Source organism: Loxodonta africana, chromosome 19 (genome assembly GCF_030014295.1).
Source record: "Loxodonta africana isolate mLoxAfr1 chromosome 19, mLoxAfr1.hap2, whole genome shotgun sequence".
NCBI classification, from domain to species: domain Eukaryota; kingdom Metazoa; phylum Chordata; class Mammalia; order Proboscidea; family Elephantidae; genus Loxodonta; species Loxodonta africana.
The window spans coordinates 80790003-80812565 of record NC_087360.1 but is presented as its reverse complement, the minus strand read 5'-3'; the positions used below and the strand labels follow the sequence as shown (position 1 = coordinate 80812565).

At 42.4% G+C, this 22563-nt stretch overlaps 2 protein-coding genes across 9 annotated transcripts in view; both read right to left on the bottom strand.

The window, feature by feature from the left end:
- Window positions 1-22563, bottom strand: part of LOC100672723 (sorbin and SH3 domain-containing protein 2) — a 103083-nt gene that overhangs the window by 68147 nt on the left and 12373 nt on the right. For 5 of the 8 annotated variants that reach the window (XM_064272917.1, XM_064272921.1, XM_010592521.3 and 2 more), the window contains 3 exons: window positions 20542-20568; window positions 20184-20308; window positions 2901-3039 (listed from right to left, as the gene is read on the bottom strand). In XM_064272917.1, the coding sequence (XP_064128987.1) occupies window positions 2901-3039; window positions 20184-20308; window positions 20542-20568 (291 nt within the window). Of the gene's footprint in view, window positions 1-2900; window positions 3913-20183; window positions 20309-20541; window positions 20569-22563 lie in introns of those variants that run through there. The other 3 variants (XM_064272920.1, XM_064272923.1, XM_064272922.1) reach the window with 2 other exon arrangements.
- Window positions 18523-19511, bottom strand: LOC135228263 (uncharacterized). Its single transcript, XM_064272927.1, has one exon. It carries the CDS (start codon window positions 19417-19419, stop codon window positions 18718-18720), a length of 702 nt encoding a protein of 233 aa, XP_064128997.1. The 5' UTR covers window positions 19420-19511; the 3' UTR covers window positions 18523-18717.

The window sequence follows — 22563 nt, the reverse complement described above, 5'->3', positions numbered from 1 at the left end:
ATTTTCCATTTAATTCCAAAAAAGAATTCAAGTGAGCAACAATGATGCCAGTATTTCTATTAAGCAACAAATGTTTTTGAGCATCTATTGAGTGTGAAGTCTTAGCCTAAGCAAACAGTATCATCCGTGTCTCCACATATGCTTCATGAGATTCTGTGAACCTACAGTTTCGGACAGAACAAGGGGATACTGATTGGTTTAAAGTCAGGAAAGGTGTGCGTCAGCATTGTATTCCTTTACCATACCTATTCAATCTGTATGCTGAGCAAATAATACAAGAAGCTGGACTATATGAAGAAGAACGGGGCATGAGGATTAGAGGAAGACTGGTTAACAACCTGCGTTATGCAGATGACACAACCTTGCTTGCTGGAAGTGAAGAGGACTTGAGGCACTTACTAATGAAGATCAAAGACCACAGCCTTCAGTATGGACTGCACCTCAACATGAAGAAAACAAAAATCCTCACAACTGGACCAATGAACAACATCAGGATAAACAGAGAAAAGATTGCAGTTGTCAAGGATTTCATTTTACTTGGATCCACAATGAACAGCCATGGAAGCAGCAGTCAAGAAATCAAAAGACGCATTGCATTGGGTAAATCTGCTACAAAGGACCTCTTTAAAGTGTTGAAGAGCAAAGATATTGAAGACTAAGGTGCGCCTGACCCAAGCCAAGGTATCTTCAATCGCATCATATGCATGTGAAAGCTGGACAATGAATAAGGAAGACCGAAGAAGAATAGATGCCTTTGAGTTGTGGTGTTGGTCAAGAATATTGAATATACCATGGACTGCCAAAAGAATGAACAAATCTGTGTTGGAAGAAGTACAACTAGAATGCTCCTTAGAAGCCAGGATGGTGAGACTGCATCTTATATACTTTGGACATGTTGTCAGGAGGGATCAGTCCCTGGAGAAGGACATCATGCTTGGCAGAGTACAGGGTCAGCGGAAAAGAGGAAGACCCTCAACAAGATGGATTGACACAGTGGCTGCAACAATGAGCTCAAGCATAACAATGATTGTAAGGATGGCTCAGGACCGGGCAGTGTTTCGTTCTGTTGTCCATAGGGTCGCTATAAGCCAGAACCAACTCGACAGCACCTAACAACAACAACAACAGTTTATGTAATACAAATTAGCCCTTTATTTTATTATTCTCTTATGTGGTCCACTGACTCTTACTTTTTCAGTCTTCTTTCCTCAACTAAATATAAACTTCCTTTAGGGCAGCTGGAATTTGCTAGATGCTAAGATAAGAAATTTCTTTTCACGTCTTATAGTTTATATGTCAAATCTATCCATTGATATGTTCTAAATCAAAGCCCATGTGCATTCATACTGTTTTTTGTTTGAGGGGGGTCAGGGGAGATTGTGTTTATTAAAACAGGCAATGAGACAAAGAGAAGACTTTGGTAATAAGAATTTGGGAAAACATTAGGGCTAAAACAATTTGTAGAATTTTACTCTATGTGTTATAACGCATAGGTCCATAAAAAACCTAGATATAGTGAGCTCCTGTTGTAATATTATGTTCTGATTGCTGAAGGGTAACGCGTTGGCACAAGGAAGTTCTACTTTGTTATTCCCTAAAAGGACTTCATTATAAGATTCACAGATGGTCCCCAGGAGGAGCGTTAGAGAAGGCACAGCTCTATTTACACTTTTCTTTAACGAGTCCCATGGCTACATTTAAAGCCTTGTAGTTATGAAGGTTTTGTTGACCGCAGAAGCTGAGTTCCACAAAGTGCATCTGGATGGTGACATAAAGTTCTGCTTTAGTCTAACAGTGTCCTGTTCTTTCAAGACCTGAATCCGTGTACTGAAAGAGGAAGGGGAGGTGCTGCCTGCCTTCAAAGTAGAGATAGCAGCTAGTGTGAAGTTCTGGGCTCAGTCTGCTCTCTGTGGCTGGTTGGTGGTGATCAAAGGATGGGTCCTCCCTGCTCTTTCTGGGAGGTGTGGTCTAGCCACCCAGTCCTCAGCCCTCCTCCCTGCTTCAGCCCTCCTGGGAGCCTTGGAGTTGATCAGAGACATGAACAGTTTTTCAGCCTGAAGTCAGAAGATAGTCCAATTTGGACTGTTTTTCCAATTATTTATTTATTTATAACACTAATAAGTATTGATTATTTTCTAGCTCTCCTAATACATTTTACCACATAAAAATGTTATCATTACATAGCATGGCCTCTTTACCAGGAGGCTTCAAAACGTTCATGAGCCCCATGAAATTACATCTTTAAATTTTATGTGAATGTGTACATGTTCACCTTTTTTTTTTCTGGAGGAGAGCTATGCCTTTCATTTAATTCTTAGCTTCCAAAGGGTTAAGAACGATCTTAACCCTTTAAGATTATAGAATCGTCATCAAACTTTTCTTGCTTGGCTTCCCACTACCACCTCCCTGACTGATGGCCTCTCAGCCTGTTTGAATAAATTCAGCATCAATTGACTGTTTTGTGAGGCAGCCTGTCCCCTTGTTGGACTGTTTTAACTGTTATGCAGTTCTTTATATTTAGCAAAATGATTTTCTACCATGAAATCTCTTCTACAAAGACACGGGCTGCCTCAAACATGGATGGCATCTACCCGTGGAAAAGTGTTTCATTAATGTTCGCCTGGTGGTGTGGACTCTCCCTAGCTGGGCCATCTTCTTTTCTCCCTACCCCATAAACATCTAATGGCCTCTTCAGGCTCGGCCACAGATGGAGCCACCATCTTGGATCAGCTGGATGCCTAAGTTCTCCAGCGTTGAATCCTCTGCCCCTAATTCCTCAGGGTATTGAATGCTTCTGCCTCCTTTTTGGAAAGTGACTTTCATGCCTTATATTTTCCTCTTGTGGTTTGTACTTGCCATATTGAAATTGTGATGAAAATCATGACTATCAAATTACTTACCAAGGGATCGCCCATGCTGCATGGTAATGCTTGAGCTGAACGAGCCTGGCAGAGAGTAAGCTGAAGGGGAAAACGGCCTTTGGTAGTAACTCATTGGACTCACAGCACCACCAGAGTTTCCATTCACTGTTATCTGGCTCTGGGAAAAGCACAAAAGCATCCTGTTAAAGTGCGTAACAAAAACCCATTGCCCTGGAGTTGACTCAGACTTATTGTGACCCTATAGGACGGAGTAGAACTGCCCCAGAGGGTTTCCAAGGCTGTAATCTTTACAGAAGCAGACTGCCACGTCCTTCTCCCGTGGTTAAAGTACACGGCCCCAAGTGAACACAATTCCGTTAGATGACAGCAAACGACTCTTACTCCCATGATAGTAGTCAGCCGTCAAGTTTTTATTTACTTTGAAAATTGATGTCTAGAGGGACAGGGTACATTTTTCCAGTGTCTTCTCTGTATTTCTTTCTCCCTGCAAAGCATTCTTTTATATGTCAGAGGGCACAGGGGTGATCAGGAAGAACATCGGCTGCGGGTCAGTAGGCATGGCACTCCACCAAGAGAGACGCTGAATGGCATCAGCAGGAGTCCATGTAAAATGAACGTGGAGGGTGAATTTTCTCCTACGATTACGACCTAAGTAGTCAGAACACCGTCACACTGCTCTGCATGCTGGATGCAAAGGCACGTTCTCTGATGTGCGGAAAGGGGTTGGCTCTCAGACGCAGTCAGGGCTACCATTGGTGAATAGATGTTTCCTGAGCACGGCTAACATGAGGGACCTAATGTTTGGATTCACAAATCGTGAAGCAACCTGTTCTAGAAGAAGCAAATGCCTGGCAAAGCATCAGAAAGACACTTCAAAACGCTGGTTTCTCCCTACTCCAATCTGTTAGCCCTTTACGAACCTCTGTTTGGTTTCTTAAACATTTATTGTTGTGGTTGTTTTACAGCTGAGTGGTTGATATCCTCAATGGTATTTCAAGCTTCTCACTGGAGATGGCCATACATATGCTTCTCTTTTTTAGTAGCTGCAGCCCTTTGGTAATAACAGCAGACGTCGGCAGACACAGATTCTAATTAAACTGAAGCAGCTTAGTTCACAGAGGTTGCGCTCACCTCTGTTGAGCACTCTTATCTATCCACAATACACACTGGGCATTGTGGAGGTTACACAACGCATGCAAATGAGACAAAACATTAGTAAAAACATTCTGTTCAAATGGCCTGACATATACACAAACGCAAATGTGCACATAAAGAGCCATCACTTGAGAATCTTTTTTAATTATCCTAAAGCAAAATAAACTATTTTCGAGGCCTGAAACACTGATCAACAACCAACTGCATATATACATGGTGGCACATTAAGGCCAACAAGTGATCTAGAATAAATCTAATTTCATTACTTCATAGCCACACCACACATGTCCTAAATCACTCAGCGTTTTAGTACAGGGGCTGTGTTTACTAAGTACTTCTCTGAGCTGTTATAGAAATTGCCCTCACCTCGTAACTAGCCATGTCTTGGGGAGGTACCACCTGGTGAACACCTGACATTCAAATAGCATGAGGCGAAGGTCCGCACAAATGCTTCAGGGCCATAGGTAGCTTTGATGAGTGACTTGAGAGTATTTTTGCCTCTTTGCCCAAATCAGGTGTGGTTAATCATTATAAATACATTTTTAATACTATTGTTGTATTATAATTCGTGCTAAAAGCAGGAGACACCTTCTTATTAAAAACCATCATGTTGCTATGTTACTAACTTCAGAAGGAGTCCCTGGGTGGTGCAAAGGGCTCATGTATTCAGCTGCTAACTGAAAGGTTGGAAGTTCAAGTTTACCCAGAGGCATCTTGGAAGAAGGGCCTGGATATCTACTTCTGAAACTCAGCCATTGAAAACCCTGTGGAGCACAATTCAACACACATAGGGTCACCATGAGTTGGAATTATTTGCCAGTAACTGGCTTTAAACTTGAGGAAACCCTGGTGGCGCAGTGATGAAGCACTGGGCTGCAAACCGAAAGGTTGGCTGTTTGAACCCACCAGCTGCTCTGTGCGAGAAAGATGTGGCAGTCTGCTTCTGTAAAGATTACAGTCTTGGCAACTCTATAGGGCAGTTCTACTCTGAGTTGGAATCGACTCTATGGCAATGGGACTGGCTTTTTTCGTTGGTTTTAAAAACTTAAGAAAGTTGCCCTGATTTCTATTTGATGATTTCAATAATGTCGGTTATGTGTTAACAAAAAATAACCCCAGAAAGTAGATTTACTATTTATGTTAAACCAATCAGGATTTTACTAACAAAACAATAACATTTGAATTTTAGGAAGTACTTCATAATGAATTATTAGGAAAAACACCTCATGGAAAATCTAAGTGCAATTTAAACTGCTACTTCAAATTAATTCCAGATACAGCTAGCTCGATGGTGCTTAGGAGACTGAATGTGTAAACCGCAGGCTCCCAGACAGTGTTAAGAACAGAATATTAAATAGATTAGTACATAAATTCACAAACAACCGCTGCCTTTGTCCTTTTGGTTAAAGGCCCTGATAACATTCCTTAAAGTTTTAAAAGCTAAGAGCCATTTACAGCACAGAACTCGAGTGAGGCCCATGTCTGGTGGGCCCCAGTGACTGCCCCCCAGGGCAGGAGGGGACTCTTGATGGTAGTGGTGTTGAGTGCTGTCCTCACAATGATCCCAGGAGACAGAGGAGAACTGCCTCACAGGGTTTTCTAGGCTGTGATTTTTACTGGAGCAAATCACCAGGCCTTTCTCCCTTGGAACCCCTGGTGGGCTGGAGCAGCAGACAAGAGCTTAACCGTTGCAACACCAGGGCTCCTCTTGATGGTATTAGCCCTGGAAAACGAAGCTCTGTCTGTACTGTCACTGAATGTAACATTGTCAATGCAAACACTCATTGGGTGAACACTAAACCCAGCCCAATTAATACTGTCTTTTCTTATCTGGGGAAACCCTGGTGGCGTAGTGGTTAAGTGCTATGGCTGCTAACCAAAGGGTCGGCAGTTCGAATCCACCAGGCTTTTCTTGGAAACTCTATGGGGCGGTTCTACTCTGTCCTATAGGGTTGCTATGAGTCGGAATCGACTCAAGGGCACTGGGTTTGGTTTTGGTTTTTTGGGTTTTCTTATCTGGTGGTGCAGTGGTCAAGAGTTCAGATGATCACCAAAAGGTCAGTACTTCGAATCCACCAGGTGCTCCTGGGAAATCCTATGGGGCAGTTCTACTCTGTCCTACAGGGTTGCTACGAGCGGAACCAATTCGACGGCAAAGGTTTTTTTTTTCCTTATCTGTAATTGTGGCGTTGGAAAACATATGCATATTTCTCCATATATGAAATTGACAGATTTATGACCTTGATACAGAATACCATGTAGCACAAAGAAAATTTTGGCTATGACAGTGCTTGTTTGGAAGTTCATTATGATGCCATTTTTAGAAATAAATTTCTGATTTTTGCCTGAAGTTATGTGCTTTTCATATTAAAGCAATGATCAATACATTATATGCAATCGAAAATCTGTACCATAAAATTTTGAGGCATTTTAGCTATTCATAAATCATTTACTGGGGTCTGGGCTTGTCATGTAGGCACCTTTAAATGATATAATATGTATAGAAAACCATTTATATATTACATACAAATGAAAATATAGATGAAACAATACACGCATTTATAAGTTATTACACTGGAATGGCTCAGGAGAAATAATTCCCTCCAAAAATCATAAGGGTGAATTTCTAGAATCTCGATTTAGACTGTCTGCATCATTCCTCCCCCTAGGACAGGTAGAGTCAAAAGGTGTCACTGTTAGTGAAACGGAAGCAAGAAGAGTCAGCTCATGCATTCAGTAATGACTTCTGTGAGAAACAGGGACATGTGACCTGTTCACACAGGGCACATTAATACAAGTTTCTGAGTTAAATTGCTATCTGCCAGCTGTTAATATGGGTTAAAATTTTAAAAATTGTTTAGGTTTTCTCTATACTCTAATTGTAATGATTTTATGATGTAAGCTTTTCTAAAGTTTCTGAGATAACTTCTCATTAAGATGATTCACGGTAAAACACATTCACTACGGCAATATAGTGTGAACAGAAATAATTCTAAAATGAACAAAGAGAATATAATTGAGCTTTTCAACACTAGGTAGGCTTATGGAGTCCGGGTGGTGCAGTGGCTAAGAGTTGGGCTGCTAATCAAAAGGTCGGCAGTTTGAATCCAACTGCTGCTTCTTGGAAACCCTGTGGGGCAGTTGTACTCTGTCCTATAGGGTTGCTATGAGTCCGAATCAACTCAACTGCAATGTGTAGGTAGGCTTACGAGAATGACTGTAATGAGTGTCCCTGGTAGACAGTATAGAGTCAGTTTACCAATCAACAGCTGCCAAATGCAGATAAGAAATGAGGTATTTTGGCCTGTGGAGACCTGTGTAAAAACTGGTGGAGGCCAAGGAAGGAAAGGTAATGGACTGAGTGGCAGCAGGTGGCTAAGGTGGTACCATCTGTCACAGCAGATCTCTGACCCAAGGTAGGGGGTGTGTTTCAGAACTGTCGGTGGTGTCAGGTACCGCTCCTCTAGGGCGGCTGTGGGGAGCTTGTTCTCAGAGCGAGAAGAGTCTGTGGTGAGACAGCCTGTGACGGACGTTGCTGTGGACAAGGCTTTCAGGAGCTAGGGAAGGCAGCCTGCATAAACAGTGCGAAAGGGGCCTGGGGTTTACGTAAGTGTGAAGGCCCCGGGTCATCGTGGTGGAAGGGTACGTAATGCTGGGCCGGAGCCACTGTCTGGTCAAGAAGTGGTCCATGTAAAAAGCACCACAGAAGGGGGCACAGAGAAGACGCTTCTGGTGTAGTTTGACTGTGTATCTGTGAAGCATTTACCTCTAGCCCATGGGCAGTTAAGTTCTGGTTTCCAAGCTGAGTTTGAGGGAAAAAATAAGAAGAGAGATAAATTATCCAATCAACAAGGAGAAGGCAAAGCATCAGTTTTATCTGCAAGCACTTGAGGAAGTACATTCAGATGGGTTAGGTGTCAACCACACACTGCAAAGAAAGCGTAAAAACATGAAGAAATGGAATCCAGTAAGTGTTTTTTTTTTTTTTTTTGGAAACAAGGCCAGTTTTCACACTGCATTGCAATGCCATTTTGGGTGAGGGCTTGAGAGAGTTGGCATAAGGGGAGTGCAGATAATTTTTTTCTTCAGAGTTTCAGGTTTTGTACTTGTGGCAATGACATGATATTAGATGTCTGTTGGTCAGCAGAATTAGTTCTGTCTTCCTTAGAAAAATTCTTGTAGCGTAATTCTCGCTCCTGACTATCCCCCTTCCAAAATACCCCCAAAATATAAATCAGTCCCCCCACCCCCTTTTTTCACTAACTTGTGGATCTAAAGCTTGATCAACCTAAAAATAGCTACGTGGGGATAGTATTTTGGTTCCTCATCATTCACTGGATCTGTTCTTTGATTTCACCTTAAAATATAAAAGAATTGAACTTTAGATAAACTAGCAGTACAAATGGAGGTTCCTGTGTGGGAAAATGGGGTGAGAAAACCATTCACCAAAAATGGTTGGAATGTATCCTAGTTGGTTAGAACTATTCTTGGTGTTAAATCTTAGGTAAAGGAGAAAGAAACTGAAAGAGAAATTAAAGTTTAATACCCTCTAAGGTTATAAAACCCAGGAGGCTAACACTGATGGAGGGGTGGACTGCAGGAGGAAGAGAGGATGGCTCATTACGGATTTTCATAGCCATCTGTTACAATCTTGATAATGTCTGTTCCCACAGTTCAAACGTGATGAAATGCACCAACATGAGTGAATGAAATCTTGAAGCAAATTTTCTTCCTTATGAGCCCCAATCCCACCCCCAGAATAGAGAGGTTAGGTGTTTGATGCAAGGTCAGTTGTAAAACAGATGGCCAGAAAAATTATGGGAAACCAGTACATGGCTAGTGAATGAGTCAAAAGAACTTTAAAGAGAAATCTTGTCTAATAAAGATTTTAGGTGGCACCACTGGAGTTCTTGGCCAGTCATCGTTTGTATACAGCTGACATCATCCGTGCTGCTGGTCTCATGAAAAGCCTTAATTAAAATTTTTCTTCAGACTTTTAAAAAATCCTACCTATAAAAAGGGCTCTCTGGATGATAGCTATTGATCTTCTCTTAGGAAAAACGCACAAATTCATATGCACATAAAATTCTACATACAATTTTAGGGGTTCATGGATGCTCTAAAGTGCATACTTAATTTAATAGGTTAGGTAGTTACAATCCTGGGTGAAAGAGATATTTCCTTATTTAGTAAGTTTAAAAAAGGAAAACACACTCATTTTAAATGTGAACTTTACTATATATGGTTTAAAAAATCTCTAGAATTAATTGACAAAAATATTAGTTACCCAGAACTTAAAATGTTTAACAGGAATATATTTTTTATTAGTAGATGCTTATAATGTTTGGAGATCTTGTTAGAGGTCAAACCACCATAATTTGACACTATAATAATTACAACTTAATATGTCAGAATTCTGCTACAGGTCTGAATGGAGGTCAGTAGGATGCAGCCTTGGGTGAATGGAATTTCTTAACAACGAAGCAGTTTCGCTTAAGAAGTTTCCATATAGATTTAATCTCTTTCTAGTTTTGCTAAGTGAAAATTCTGTTAAATGATGGAAATCATGCTAGTGGATTTGTGTTACCTGCTCAAAGGAGTTTTTCCTTAAAATTCAAAGGAAAGAAATTGAATGACTGTAACACTCACTGGACGGGCTTGCCTATATCCTTGGACCGGACACATTTCAAAAGCTAACGCATATTTCTCTCTAAAATCACCAGTGTCATGGGTGATATGATTATGTTTGTTTATACAGCATTGTGCCTGGCAATGATCTTAATCTGTTCACTTGTCCTTTCAAAAAGAGTATCCTACAGACAACAGAACTATTTCGTCTTTTGAATTTCTCTTGCCACCTCCTTATAGGCCCATAATTTTGAGTGTAATATGTATGTGTGTGCCTGTAGTTAACAGGTGTAATGCCTCTTGGTTGGTGAGTCATGTCACACTTAAACTTCTGCAGATGAAGCTCAAAAAAGAGAATGATACAGTAGGCTATCTGTCACCCACACAAAGCTCTGGAGTATCTTCCCATAAAGATGTAAAGGGCTTCTTCGAATACTTGGAGCTCCTGTGACACGACCCTGATCTCCACACTAACAAGATGCCCTCTTAGATGCAAGAAGGAGACAGGACCACATTATACAGGCCTCCCCCGAAAAAAACGTGAGAAGAGTACAAGGAAAAGTGAGAAAAGGGGAAGAAAGAAGTATTTTCTTAATCTGGACTAGGCTGAAGTAGGATAAGTTACCTTCGAACAAGGACAGTTTTGTTTCCTATTGAAGCAGACAGATGCAGAAAGCCATTGTGTCTTCTTTTCAAGACCATGTAAGGGTAAGGTGTCTGAATAAGGACCAAGAGTCACCAAATCTTAGTTCTTTCTTACTTTCCCCAGCTGTTGAGATATAAGGGAGGGAGGAGCCAGAAACGACAGCTTGCTGCTGCGTGGTCTACAAAGGGAAGGCGCGATGCCCGGACCTCCACGTACTTCATACACGCAGAGCTCCTACTTACTCCAAATGGCACTGAGGCTCTTGGTCCAGACAAGCTCAATTCAGAATGACGAGGAGAGCTCTAGCATTAGTGGGTGAAAACAGAAACAAAAAATAAACCAGCTGCTGTAGAGTAGATTCGACTTCTTGGTAACCCTGTGTGTTTTCAGAGTAGAACTGCACCCCACAGGATTTCCAGTGGCTGTAACCTTCCAGACCCCGACATGTCTGTCAGTGTGTCGCGCTGTACTTGGTAAAGCAGAGGGTCAGAGAAAAACAGGAAGACCCTCAATGAGATGGATTGATACGGTGGCTGCAACAATGGGCTCAAGCACAGCAACAATTCTGAGGACGGCGCAGGACCACGCAGGACCACGCAGTGTTTTGTTCTGTTGTGCACAGGGTCGCGATTAGTCAGAACCAACTCGGTGGCACCTAACAACAACAACAACAACAACAATCTTTCAGAGGTAGATCATCAGCCTTCCTTCTAAGGGGCCTCTGTGTGGACTTGAACTGCCAACCTTTCTGTTAGCAGCTGAGTGCTTTACCATTTGTGCCACGAGGATGAAAGAGATCACTAACTCCAGGTTGGATTCCCTGATGAACTAAGGGCCAAGGGAACTCAGGAAGGGTGAGCTTCGGCAGTGGAAGAAGTTTATTGTCTTGGATGTAGGCATCGCAAGCTCAGGTGCCTGCCATGGGCCAGGCAGGTAACCGAATAGTGCAAACCAGGCTGCTTAGGAGACAAGAAGGAGCGCTGGCACTGTGGGGGACTGGAAGAGCAGGCTCCCTCTAAAGGTGGCTGAATTACGAGTTATTTTAACTCCTAGAAACCACACACAGAACAGATCTGTAGTCCTAACCCCTCAGGCCATCAGTTTGTGACTCTCTAGTGTAAAAGCTGGAGGGGAGGAGGAGTACAGCTAAGGATAATTGGATAGGGCTTGGTACAGAGCTGGGATGTGGCCACAGGGAGCACGGTCTGGCAGGGCCAGGCCTGGGGAGGGTGAGTGAGGCGCCAACCTCGCCTATAGGTTTGAGGGAACAGCAGAAACTTCATGACTGAGATACATGCTATTTTAATGCAATATGGGAAACAGGAAAATCAATGCAAAAAAAATCCATAAAGAACAAAATATAAAGAAATTTACATAAAGACCAGTGCCGTGCAAGCCATATTGGAGACTGAGGCGCAGAGAAAAATGTGATCCTGGATCTAATGGACGAAAATTCATCAATAATTTTTCCAAAATCTACATTCTTGCTTATCTCCTTTTTAATTGAGAGATTCACCATGTTTGGCAATTTCCCTTTGACCAACGATGATGTTATATAATCTTTAATTAATCTAAGATGAAGTAAAATTATAATACATTCTGTTTTGGTGTAAACAAAATATTTAAACTTAAAATAACGTTGTGAGTTTTAACATGCCTACTTTCCAATTCTCCAATCTTTTTTAAACCACTTAAATGGTCTAGAAAAAGTAACGGTTAAAAATGCTTAAACACACACACATAGGGTCACATATTTCCCCTCTGCCTCGGGCTCTAACGTGGCTTGGCACAGCACTGTGGTCTGGGAGTTAACTTCTCCCTTGTTCTCCAAGGAGCATATGCGGATATGTAAAGGAGGTACAGTTTTTGTTTTCTAGATTTCAATGGAAAAAAGTTGAGGCGATAGTAATTTAAAAAAAAAATCTCTGGAAGCAGGTTATGTAAACCCAGTTATTTCCCCCTGTCCCCCACTCCTGGGATGACCTGCCTTCCCCTGGCAGCCTCCCCTGAGTGTGGGAGGAAGCACCTGGCAACCATGTTGGTACCAGGTGACCCCAAATGGGGTAGGCAAGGCTGATTGTTTAGGAGGGGGAATAAGTGAACGGAGGTGGGTCAATTAGGCACGGCCCTCCCAGGGAATTTGAACTGTATGGCTGGGAACATCCCAGTCAGATAGCTGGGGGGGCCCAGCTGCAAGGACGTGCATAATTGGAGCCAGAGAATGCTGTGGGAACCCACAGGAAACTCGAAGAAATGAGAGGGCAGAGGCTAAGAGAGGAGTGTACAACAGGCTCACAGAGGGAAGAGACAAGGCATGGCCCTAAAACTGAGAGAGAGTGGTCGGCTGCTCATGCCGCTATGAGTCGGAATCGACTCGATGGCACTGGGTTTGGTTTTTTGGGTTTGGGGCTGTATCACCACATTTCAGTGATACAAGATGGCCTTAGACCCTGGTTATAAAGACACTTTTTACCGTGCGTCTTCACCGCTGTATGATCCCTAATCACCACCTGAGTGGTGGGTGGTCTAAAACACTGCACAGATTTGCATTCATTGGTGGAAGTGTGGTATCTAATCAGGGGACTAATGTTCCCGCTGGGGCCCTGTGGTGCAGTAGTTAAGCACTCAGCCGCTAACCAAAAGGTTGGTTGTTCAAATCCACCAGGCGCTCATGGGAGAAAGATGTGACAGTCTGCTTCCATAAAGATTGTTGTTGTTGTTAGTTACCGTCGAGTTGGTTCTGACTCATAGTGACCCTGTGTGCCACAGAGAGGAACACTGCCTGGTCCTGCGCCATGATCACAATCATTGTTATATTCGAACTCACAAAGATTACAGCCTTCGAAACCCCTTGGGGCAGTTCTACTCTGTCTTATAGGGTCACTATGAGTTGGAATTGACTCCATGGCAATGGTTTTGGTGAAGTCAGACTGGACAAGCTGTCTAACCTCTTCTGACCCCAGCTTCCTCATGTGTAAATAAAGACATTAATAAAACCCATCTCCTAGAGTCTGTGAAAACTAAGTGAGGGGATGCAAGCGAAAGGCTTAGCCCAGTGCCTGGTATGCTGTGTGGCCCACAGGAGCTGTTTTAAATGTCAGGACACGTGGAAGCACGGGGATGTTTTCCACAAAGCAGACACCACAGTGGGGAGGGGAACAGTCACATGAAAGACATCACGAAGAAGGAGAGGACATCTTTTTGGCTCCATGGGATCAATATGCAGACAGGAAGGAAGGCGGATTATGACTCAACATTAGAAATGTTTTCTAATAATTAGCTTGGAGAATCATCCCAGTGCTTCACGGCTGCCTCATAAAGTAACTGAGCTCACCATTCCTGAAGGTAGTCAAGAAAAGGCGGAGTGCCCATTGACTGGTGGGTAATGTAGAGGGGACCTTGATGATTTCTAAACTCATGCTGTGCACCTGAATATTCTCCCCTCCTCAATCACAGAAAAACAAAAAACAAAACAAAACAAAAAAACCAAACAAACATTAGCCCAGTGGAGAAGTTGCCTAAGACCTGGTCAACTAACAGTGTAACAAACCCACAGAAAAGAAGTCCTGGGATATAGGTGGCCCCACTAATAGAATACATCAGTGATCGGGCTACTATGGTCAGAAAGGGTCCAGAAACTGTACTCTGCAGTTCTGCACATTTTCTATCTCACACTGCTGACATGTGTTCATTATTCTCCCTTCCTTATCTTCTACGTGTTGATCCCACAGAGCAAGAGAGAGGATGTTGTTTTGTCCTCTACATGACAGTGGTACTAAACCTCCTTTGAGTCCCCAACCCCTGTGCAGTAGCTGCTGTGACAGGGAGGCTTTGGAAAATGATCAATTATGTCAATTCATAATAGAAGGGTCAAGTCTATCTCCCCGAAGTACAGGGCACAGCACTCACAAATGCCAGAGAAAACTGGTTGGGTGTAGCTCTTTGCTGTCTTTTCAAAGCGTCTGGTTTATACCACCACTTATCTGACCTTGAGAACAATGTGATGGTTTTAGCAATAGGATATTGCTCATGAAACTTTCCTCATTTTATGGTTTCCTCATACGTAATTTTGTAGGAGGTAAATCAAAACATATTCAGTTTAAGAAATACTAATTGGTCAAGTATGGGCAAAATTAAAATCCCTAATGGTAAGCTGCAGTTTTCTTTTTAGTTAAAGTAATGGTTAGGCCTTAACAACAACAAAAAGTAAGCAGATGAAACTTCTAGAAGACTGATATTTCCTTTTAGCTTCTCCGTGTAGAGAATTTTTGTTTCTTGGGTCTGCTAACTTCTTGGGAGGCTAGTTGTTCATCTGTCTCTGGTACTTGGCTGTTTCCAAGTGTATTGTTTATAGCTCTTGGCATTTACTAAACTTTCCTGCCAGAATGTGGAGCTTAAGTACGTAAAATGGAAAGGTCACCACTGCAAAAGACCATTCCATGAAAAATCAGACATAAAAATAAAGCATTATCTATAATATGTACATAATATAACAAATATTTCCCTTTTCCAATCAGATACTTAATCTAGAAAAGGATATTATGTTAAAATAACAATGGCTACCACATGCTGAGGTCCACCGTGTAGCAGGCACTGTGCCAACAAGCTCTTTATATGCGTTATTCAAATCTCATAGCAACTCTATATGGTGAATGCTATTTTCATCTCCACTTTACATATGAAGGAACTGAGACTCAGGGTTGGTGAGATTTTATGCTAATAACACCTTGAAAGAACTCTGTCCCATTGCTTTCCTGCCAGCCTTTCTTAAACCCACCCCAAGCGAGAGTCCTTCCCCCTCAACACTTATGAAATCACAATGACCTCCGTATTACTAACAGGAGATCTGAGATCCATCTTACTCTTGGCCTATCAGCAGTATTATCACAGTTGACCGTCCCTTCTCTTTGATACACTTTCCTCACTTGGTATTTACCAAACCCAAACCAAATCCATTGCCATTGAGTTGACTTCAACTCCGAGAGACCCTGTAGGACAGAGTAGAACTGCCACATAGGGTTTCCAAGGAGCAGCTGGTGGATTCCAACTGCCGACCTTCTGGTTAGCAGCAGAGCTTTTTAACCACTGGGCCACCAGGGCTCCCCTTGGTGACTAGGACGCTATATTCTCCTGGATTTCCTCCTCCCTTAGCAGATGCTCCTTTCTCCTTTTCTGGTTGCTCTTCTTAATGTCGAGAAGCACAAGGGCTCAGGCCTTGGGCCTCCTCTTTTCTCTGTATTCACTTCCTTCACGCTCTCACTTCTCGTGGCCACAAAAATCATCTACAAGCTGATGACTCCAAACACATATCTCCAAACCAGACTTCTCTGCGGAACTCCACCTGCATACTCCACCTCTCCACATGGCTGTCTGTGGACACCTTGACCTTGTGGTGGCCAGCTGCTGTTGAGTCTATTCGGACTCATGACAACTCCGTGTGTGCAGAGAAGAACTGTTCCATGGGGTGTTCAAGGCTGTGGCCTTAGAGAAGAAGGCCTGTCTTCCGCGGTGTCTCTGGGTGGGTCGCACCGCCCACTTTTCAGCTACTAGCTACGTGCTTAACCATTTTCATCACCCAGGGACTCCTATCTCAACTTAACATGTCCCATATGCAACCTCTGATCTTTCCCCAAACCTCTTCTACCCTCAGCTGTCAGTCTTAGCTGATGGCAATTTCATTCTTCCCAACTGCAGACTGGAGTCAACCTTGACTATTCTCTTCCCTCACATCCTACATGCAATCTGTCAAGAAGCCCTGTTTGCCCTCCTTTCAAATTACGTTCATATCAGTTCTCACCACCTCCACTGCTTCCAGACTGCTTCGAGCCACTGTCATTTCCCCCCTGAGTTATCGCAATAGCAGCCTGACTGGTTTGCCTGCTCTCCTCCTGGACCCACTGTTGTGTGTCCTCAACTCAGCTGCCAGTGATTCTGTTAGAAGTCAAGCCTAATCCCCTGATGACTCTCTTTTTACTGTAACAAGCTGGAATCTTTGCAGTGACCCTGAGGGGCTTCTGTGGTCTGCCTCTGCCACCTTTGACTTCGCCTCCTGTTACCTTTACCTAGTATCCTTCCACCCCCTCCCCAGGGGCTTCCTCGGTGGTTCTGAATGGCAGCAGCATGCTTCAGACTTAAAGATGTTCTCTCTGCCTAGAATGTTCTTCCACACTTTAAAGTTGTCTGTCTTGCAATGAGGTGGACTTGACTACCTTATTCAGGATGGAGGCTGCTCCCCACGTCCCTGCTAGCACTGCCTGGTTTTACTTCCATTGACATAGCTCCTTCTGTTGTTGGTATAAGTATGTAATTTATATATTTATGTATATAATTAAATGTCTCCCCCACAGCCCCCCACCACAAAATTTTAAGTATCAATGGCTTCAAATCCAGCTCTGTGACCAGAATAGTACTTGGCATATTGCAGGTGCCCCAAAAATGTTTGTTGAATGAGTGTCAGAAGCTCAAATCTTATCTTCTGAATCACGCAAATTCTCTGGGTATTGCACAATTAAACCAGCTGTCTCTGGTCAGCCTGGATAGTGACAAAACTGTCTAAAAGGACAGTTATCAACTTACATTTTCAAACATGAAAAAACCAAACTCGATAAACCACTTTAGATGAGCAAACTGAGCTGTGAATGTGGCATGTTTTTCATGTCTTCTCCTATACACTTGCTTTTTTAATCATCTGTGCTTAAGGTTTGGGCTTTGTGTGTGTGCGTGTGCTTGTGTGTGCATGTGTGTGTGCGTGCCTGTGTGCGTGTATGCCTGCGTGCGTGTCCTCGTGTGCGTGTGTGTGTGCATGCCTGTGTGCCTGTGCGTGTGCCTGTGGGTGTGTGTGTGCATGCCTGTGTGCCTGTGTGTGTGCATGCTGGTGTGCCTGTGTGTGCGTGCCTGTGTGCCTGTGTGCGTGTGTGTGCATGCCTGTGTGTGTGCCTGTGTACGCACCTGTGTGCATGTGCCTGTGTGCCTGTGTGTGCCTGTGTGCACATGTGTGTGCATGCCTGTGTGTGTGTGCATGTGCTTGAGTGTGTGTGCCTGTGCGTGTGCCTGTGGGCGTGTGTGTGCATGCCTGTGTGCCTGTGTGTGTGTGCACATGCCTGTATTCCTGTGTGCGTGTGCATGCCTGTGTGTGCACCTGTGTGTGTGCCTGCGTGCACGTGTGTGTGCGTGCCTGTGTGTGTGCATGCCTGTGCTTGTGTGTGTGCCTGTGTGTGTGCCTGTGTGTGCATGCCTGTATGTGTGTGTGTGCTTGTGTGTGTGCGTGCCTGTGTGCCTATGTGCCTGTGTGCATGTGCTTGTGTGTGTGCGTATGTGTGCGTGCCTGTGTGCTTGTGTGTATGTGTGTGTGCCTGTGTGTGTGCGTGTGCATGTTTGTGTGCGTGCCTGTGTGCCTATGTGCTTGTGTGCGTGTGCTTGTGTGTGTGTGTATGTGTGCGTGCCTGTGTGCGTGTGCTTGTGTGTGTGCGTGTGCTTGTGTGTGTGTGTGTGCCTGTGTGTGTGCATGCACATGTGTGGAGGGGGTGTTTGGTGTCAGGTATCTGCTGAAGATTGTCCATGAAGTTTAAAAATCTCTTCAAGGATGTGCTTTGGATGATCTTCAACAATGCAACTTCAGGAAATAGCAGTAAACAAAAAAATTTCTTTAGGCGGTAGCGATTTCAGTATTACCACAACTGCTCTTGCTAGCGGTATTGTACCTTGTATTAACGGTTACCGTTTATTGAGTGCTTGCTCTGTCCTAAGTGATTTGTCTCCGCTGTACCCCCAGTGTTGCCGCAGCCTATGAATTAAGGGTTAATATTCTCATTCTGTGGCTCAGGTTCACAGACAAGTTCAGACAGCAGCCCATCACACTGGCAGTGATGAAGCTCGGCTGGAAATCTCCGACTTGTCCTTGAAACTTGTATTGTTGACACGACGTGATTTTGTGGAGGAGCTGAGAAGAGGAATGCATTTCTCTTCTCTTGAACAGATTAATAAATGTCAGAAGATTTGTGCTATGACAGAATTTTACAAATGTGGAAATAAAGGTTTACTTCTCAACTTTTTTTCCCAACAGTCTGAGTATTGAAGGTGGATTAGTAGGATTTCTGAAACATCAAATTAAACAAAAGGTAGGAATTGATTGTTTCAGTGAAAATGAGTATCAAGCTACAAAAGAATAAACAGTGCTTGAAGATAAATGTTTTCTACCAAGAAGAACTAAAACTGACCATTATTTTAAGAAGTTTTAGACATGCAAATAAAGCAAATGCGGGTACCAAAAAGTCCGGCACAAAAAATAATGTTTTGAAACCTAAAAGTATTTTAAGTACTGAAGCGGCTTGCAGTGTTGTGAAAACTGACCCATCAATTATTCGCTTATAAACATCCAGAAAGTAGGAAACATTTAGAAGATGATTTCTAGATGAAAGATCTACATATTAAAAAAAAACCTCCAAATTTATTGGTGAATTTAATAGGCCTTCGAATTGGAAGATGGTTTCTTTCTCCTTTCCTTTCCTGCTTCAAAACTCTAAAAAAGCATTCAGTTATATAAGAAGCCCAAACCAAAGGAGTTAGTGAGGGTCCCTCCAACAGGCCTGTAAGAAGAGACTGGAAAGTGTAAGGTACCACCCGGCCGTCGGAGGGCTGCGAGGCTGCAGCAACCGCAGATTTTTGTCTCTCTTGCTGCAGAGGAATCTTTGCAGTCTCTGGAGAAAGGTCAGGGAGCTGTCTGCGGCCTTCAGAACCCTGTCCTGAAAGGGGAGCGATCTGAATGGAAAGAGATGCTGTGTGTGTCTCAGGCACCGTGTCAGGGGGCGGTGGGAAAGGCCTTCTGGGAAATGATGGCACTTCAGCCGATTTGGAAAGCTGTGATGGATTGAAGGGGCTGCTACTAGCTAGATCCGGGCTATGGGTTAGTTTCAAGGTAGAAATTCTCCGAGTCTGAGAATCTTGCATGTAGTTCTCTTGCAGAAATGGGGTTCTGACGTCAGCAAGTGGTGGGGGACCTGTGCTGGAAGCTGTTGGCAGTGGACTAGTGATTTTTTGTGTGTATGACACAGTTGTGTTAGATTCTTCGGAATATACAACTGTCTGGCTGGGATCGTCGTTAGAATACATAGTTCTGTGAACAGGCTTTTGGTTAGTAAAGTACTCTGTACAGGAGGGCGTTTGTGTGTTAGTTAGTGATTGGTCTAAAATGTCACCCTTTGTGTGGCTGGTTATCAAGGAGTTACAAAAACTCTCTTTCCTGGGTGGTGGAAGGAGTGCCTGGATTGCCAAAAGCATCCGGAGGAAGAAATAATGTTGAAGAAAAAAACAGAGAGAAAGTCATAGTTAGTCATTCAAGAAAACAGTGTCAACCTTGCCCGTAAAGAAGGTGAAGCAACGTTCTATCTTCTCACTACGGTACACATTTTGTTGGCTAAATGGAATGATGGTTTTTCATTTCTTTTAGGATACAGTTTAATTTATCCTCAGCAGTTGCCATCAGAAAAAAAAAAAAAAAAACCTTTTTTTTTATAGAGAATATATTATAAAGTTTGTCTCCATCTTCATTCTGGGAAATCATTTTAATAAGTGAACACATGTTCTCTTGGCATATTTTTTAAAACTTAAGGTATATATATGGCTAGCATTTCGTGAGAAACTGACCTAGTTTTATGAGATTAATCAATCAGAAAAACAGAAAACTTTTTTTAAATTAAAATTTTTCCTCAGTGTTGTATATACAACTTTGACCAACAAAACAAAGACAAAAGCAGAGATTCACTAAGAGCAAAAAGTATCAAAGTGTGCACGTGTTACTAGCCAAGAGGCGCTAAAGCAGTGCTCTTGCAATCAATCTTGAAAGACAGACAGTAGACAAGAGTGTGCAGGGTTACCTGGATGGGCGACCTTTTGTCTTGCAGGTTCAGGCGAACGCTTCTGAAACCTTTTGCTGCAAGAGAGGAATACGTAGCATCTCCGTTCAGTGTCTCTTGGTTTCGATCATTGTAAGATCTCCAAGCTTTTATTAAGGGAAAACAAATTGGATACAAAAATATCTACATTCACTTATAAGATTTTAAATAAAATTTATTTTTATTTACAAAATTGAAGTTTTATTTCTAGAAATTTAATTTAATATGTTTAACTATAGAGGAATTCTAAATTTAAGGTGAGGTAAAAAATGTAGTTATGAATATATTTTAAAAAAACCCCACAAAAACATCTTAGTGATTTGGAACAGTTTTTCTGTACCTGAGTCTGGTGAATGAGAATCACGCCCTAAAAGAAAAAAAAAAAACGTTGAAATTAATAGTAGGGTAAAATAAATAGGCAATCGAGTAAAAACCATTTGAGAAAAAAAACAACAACTGAATATATACATGTTTTTTTGCAAACTTATCTCATTTCTAAAACTCTTGGTATGTCAGATACACTAACGGGAGGCTTGCGCATTTATCTTTAGTTCAGTTAAAGCATCTTTCATTAAATATCTATAATGTGTAATTAACACTCACAAATTATGCACTGATTTTTCCTGTCAATAATAATGCAACCAGGTAATTTTCATCTTATTATTGCCTGTTCTGGGTACATGAATTTCTAAATATCAGATTAAAGGATTAAAAGGGATCTAGTTTAAAAACAAGGGACGTGTCTCCTGTCATTAAATCAAACCACCAGGTCTGAGTTTTCAGTGCCTGCTGTTAAGACCACATTTAACTCCCGTGTTAGATAAAAACCCATTGCCGTCGAGTCGATTCTGACTCATGGCGACCCTATAGAACAGAGTAGAACTGCCCCACAGCATTTTCGAAGAGTGACTGGTGGATTTGAACTGCCAACCATTTGGTCAGCAGCCATAGCTCTTAACCACTATGCCACCAGGGTTTCCAAATAGAGGTTAATTTTTTTTAATAGTTTATTTATTTATTTTTGCTATAGGAAAGTGCAAATGTGTTCACCATATTACATAATATTTTCAAGCCATTCGCTAATTTGAATTTTCTTCTTATCCCATTAAAATAATTTTATGTTTAAATATGAAAGAGTTGATACAATAGATTCGTTGCCTTATAGCTAGTAGGCTGTAGAAAATAAATTTCAGTACTAATAAATTGCTTTTGACAATGTACTTGGAAAGTGGTTCAATAAATATTTCCTACCAGTTTTACTGGAACTAAACATTCAAGAATCCACTTACGCACATTTCAAGGTAAACAATTTGTATCGCTTGATTCTACCCTATCACGTGGTCATCTTCACCTAGAATCACAAAGCCTTAACTTAGGATAGGACCCTAGAGTCACTTATTAACACTTAGGGTACCCTCACAGGACAAGGAGCAAATTTTGAGAATTGTGGTAATGGAAATGAAAAAGGAAACAGCATGAACAATAATTACTATTTATATTGTAATTATTTGCCTGTGAACAAGGAGGTTATCTTATTCTCGGTTTGATAAAACTGAGAGGAAAAAGAAGGGTGTGTGAGTATGTGCAGGACACCCGGTGCCTGGAGGTTCAAGGACTGGATGCTGGAAGGAACACAAAGGTGTATGGAGAAGACTTCAAGGATGCTTGAGATAAACTTCCTTTAATGATATTCACATTGGTGACCACACTGGGGATTACGGAACAACAATAAATGTTAATCAGTGAATGACGTGGCAGTCTGCTTCTGTAAAGACTTACAGCTTGGAAACTGTATGGGGTCGCTGTGAGTCAGAATCGACTCAACAGCAGTGATTTTTTTTTTTTTTTTTTTGGCTTAGGAGAATCAGAGGACAACTACTTTAGGGTCAGCTGTCGGCCTCTCCCTGGATATTGGGCCCAGGGATTTCCAAATGAAACTGGATCTCCGCTACAAGACGTGATATTAGTAACTGTGAGCCACTGAGGGGTCTCTCTGAGCACAGTCGACATGAGTGTGCAGGACCAAGAGAAATGAGAAAAAAGGGTCAAGGATTAAAACTACAGGATACACCAAGATCTTAATGACGCTTACATTAATGATTAAAGGCTGCTTTTAAGTGGGTGGTCTTTAAAGGGTGCTCAAGTGCACACCATTTCAGTTAAAAAAAATCCAATTACAGATATTTTAAACCCTCAGTCCTGATACCCTATTTTATTGAGGTTCTTCAGAGGCATTGGGTGGTACAAACAGTGGACACGCTCAGCTGCTAACTGAAAGGCTGGAGTTTTGATTCTACCCAGAAGTGTCCCCGAAGACAGGTCTGGCAATCTATGCCCAAAAAACCAGCCACTGAAAACCCAG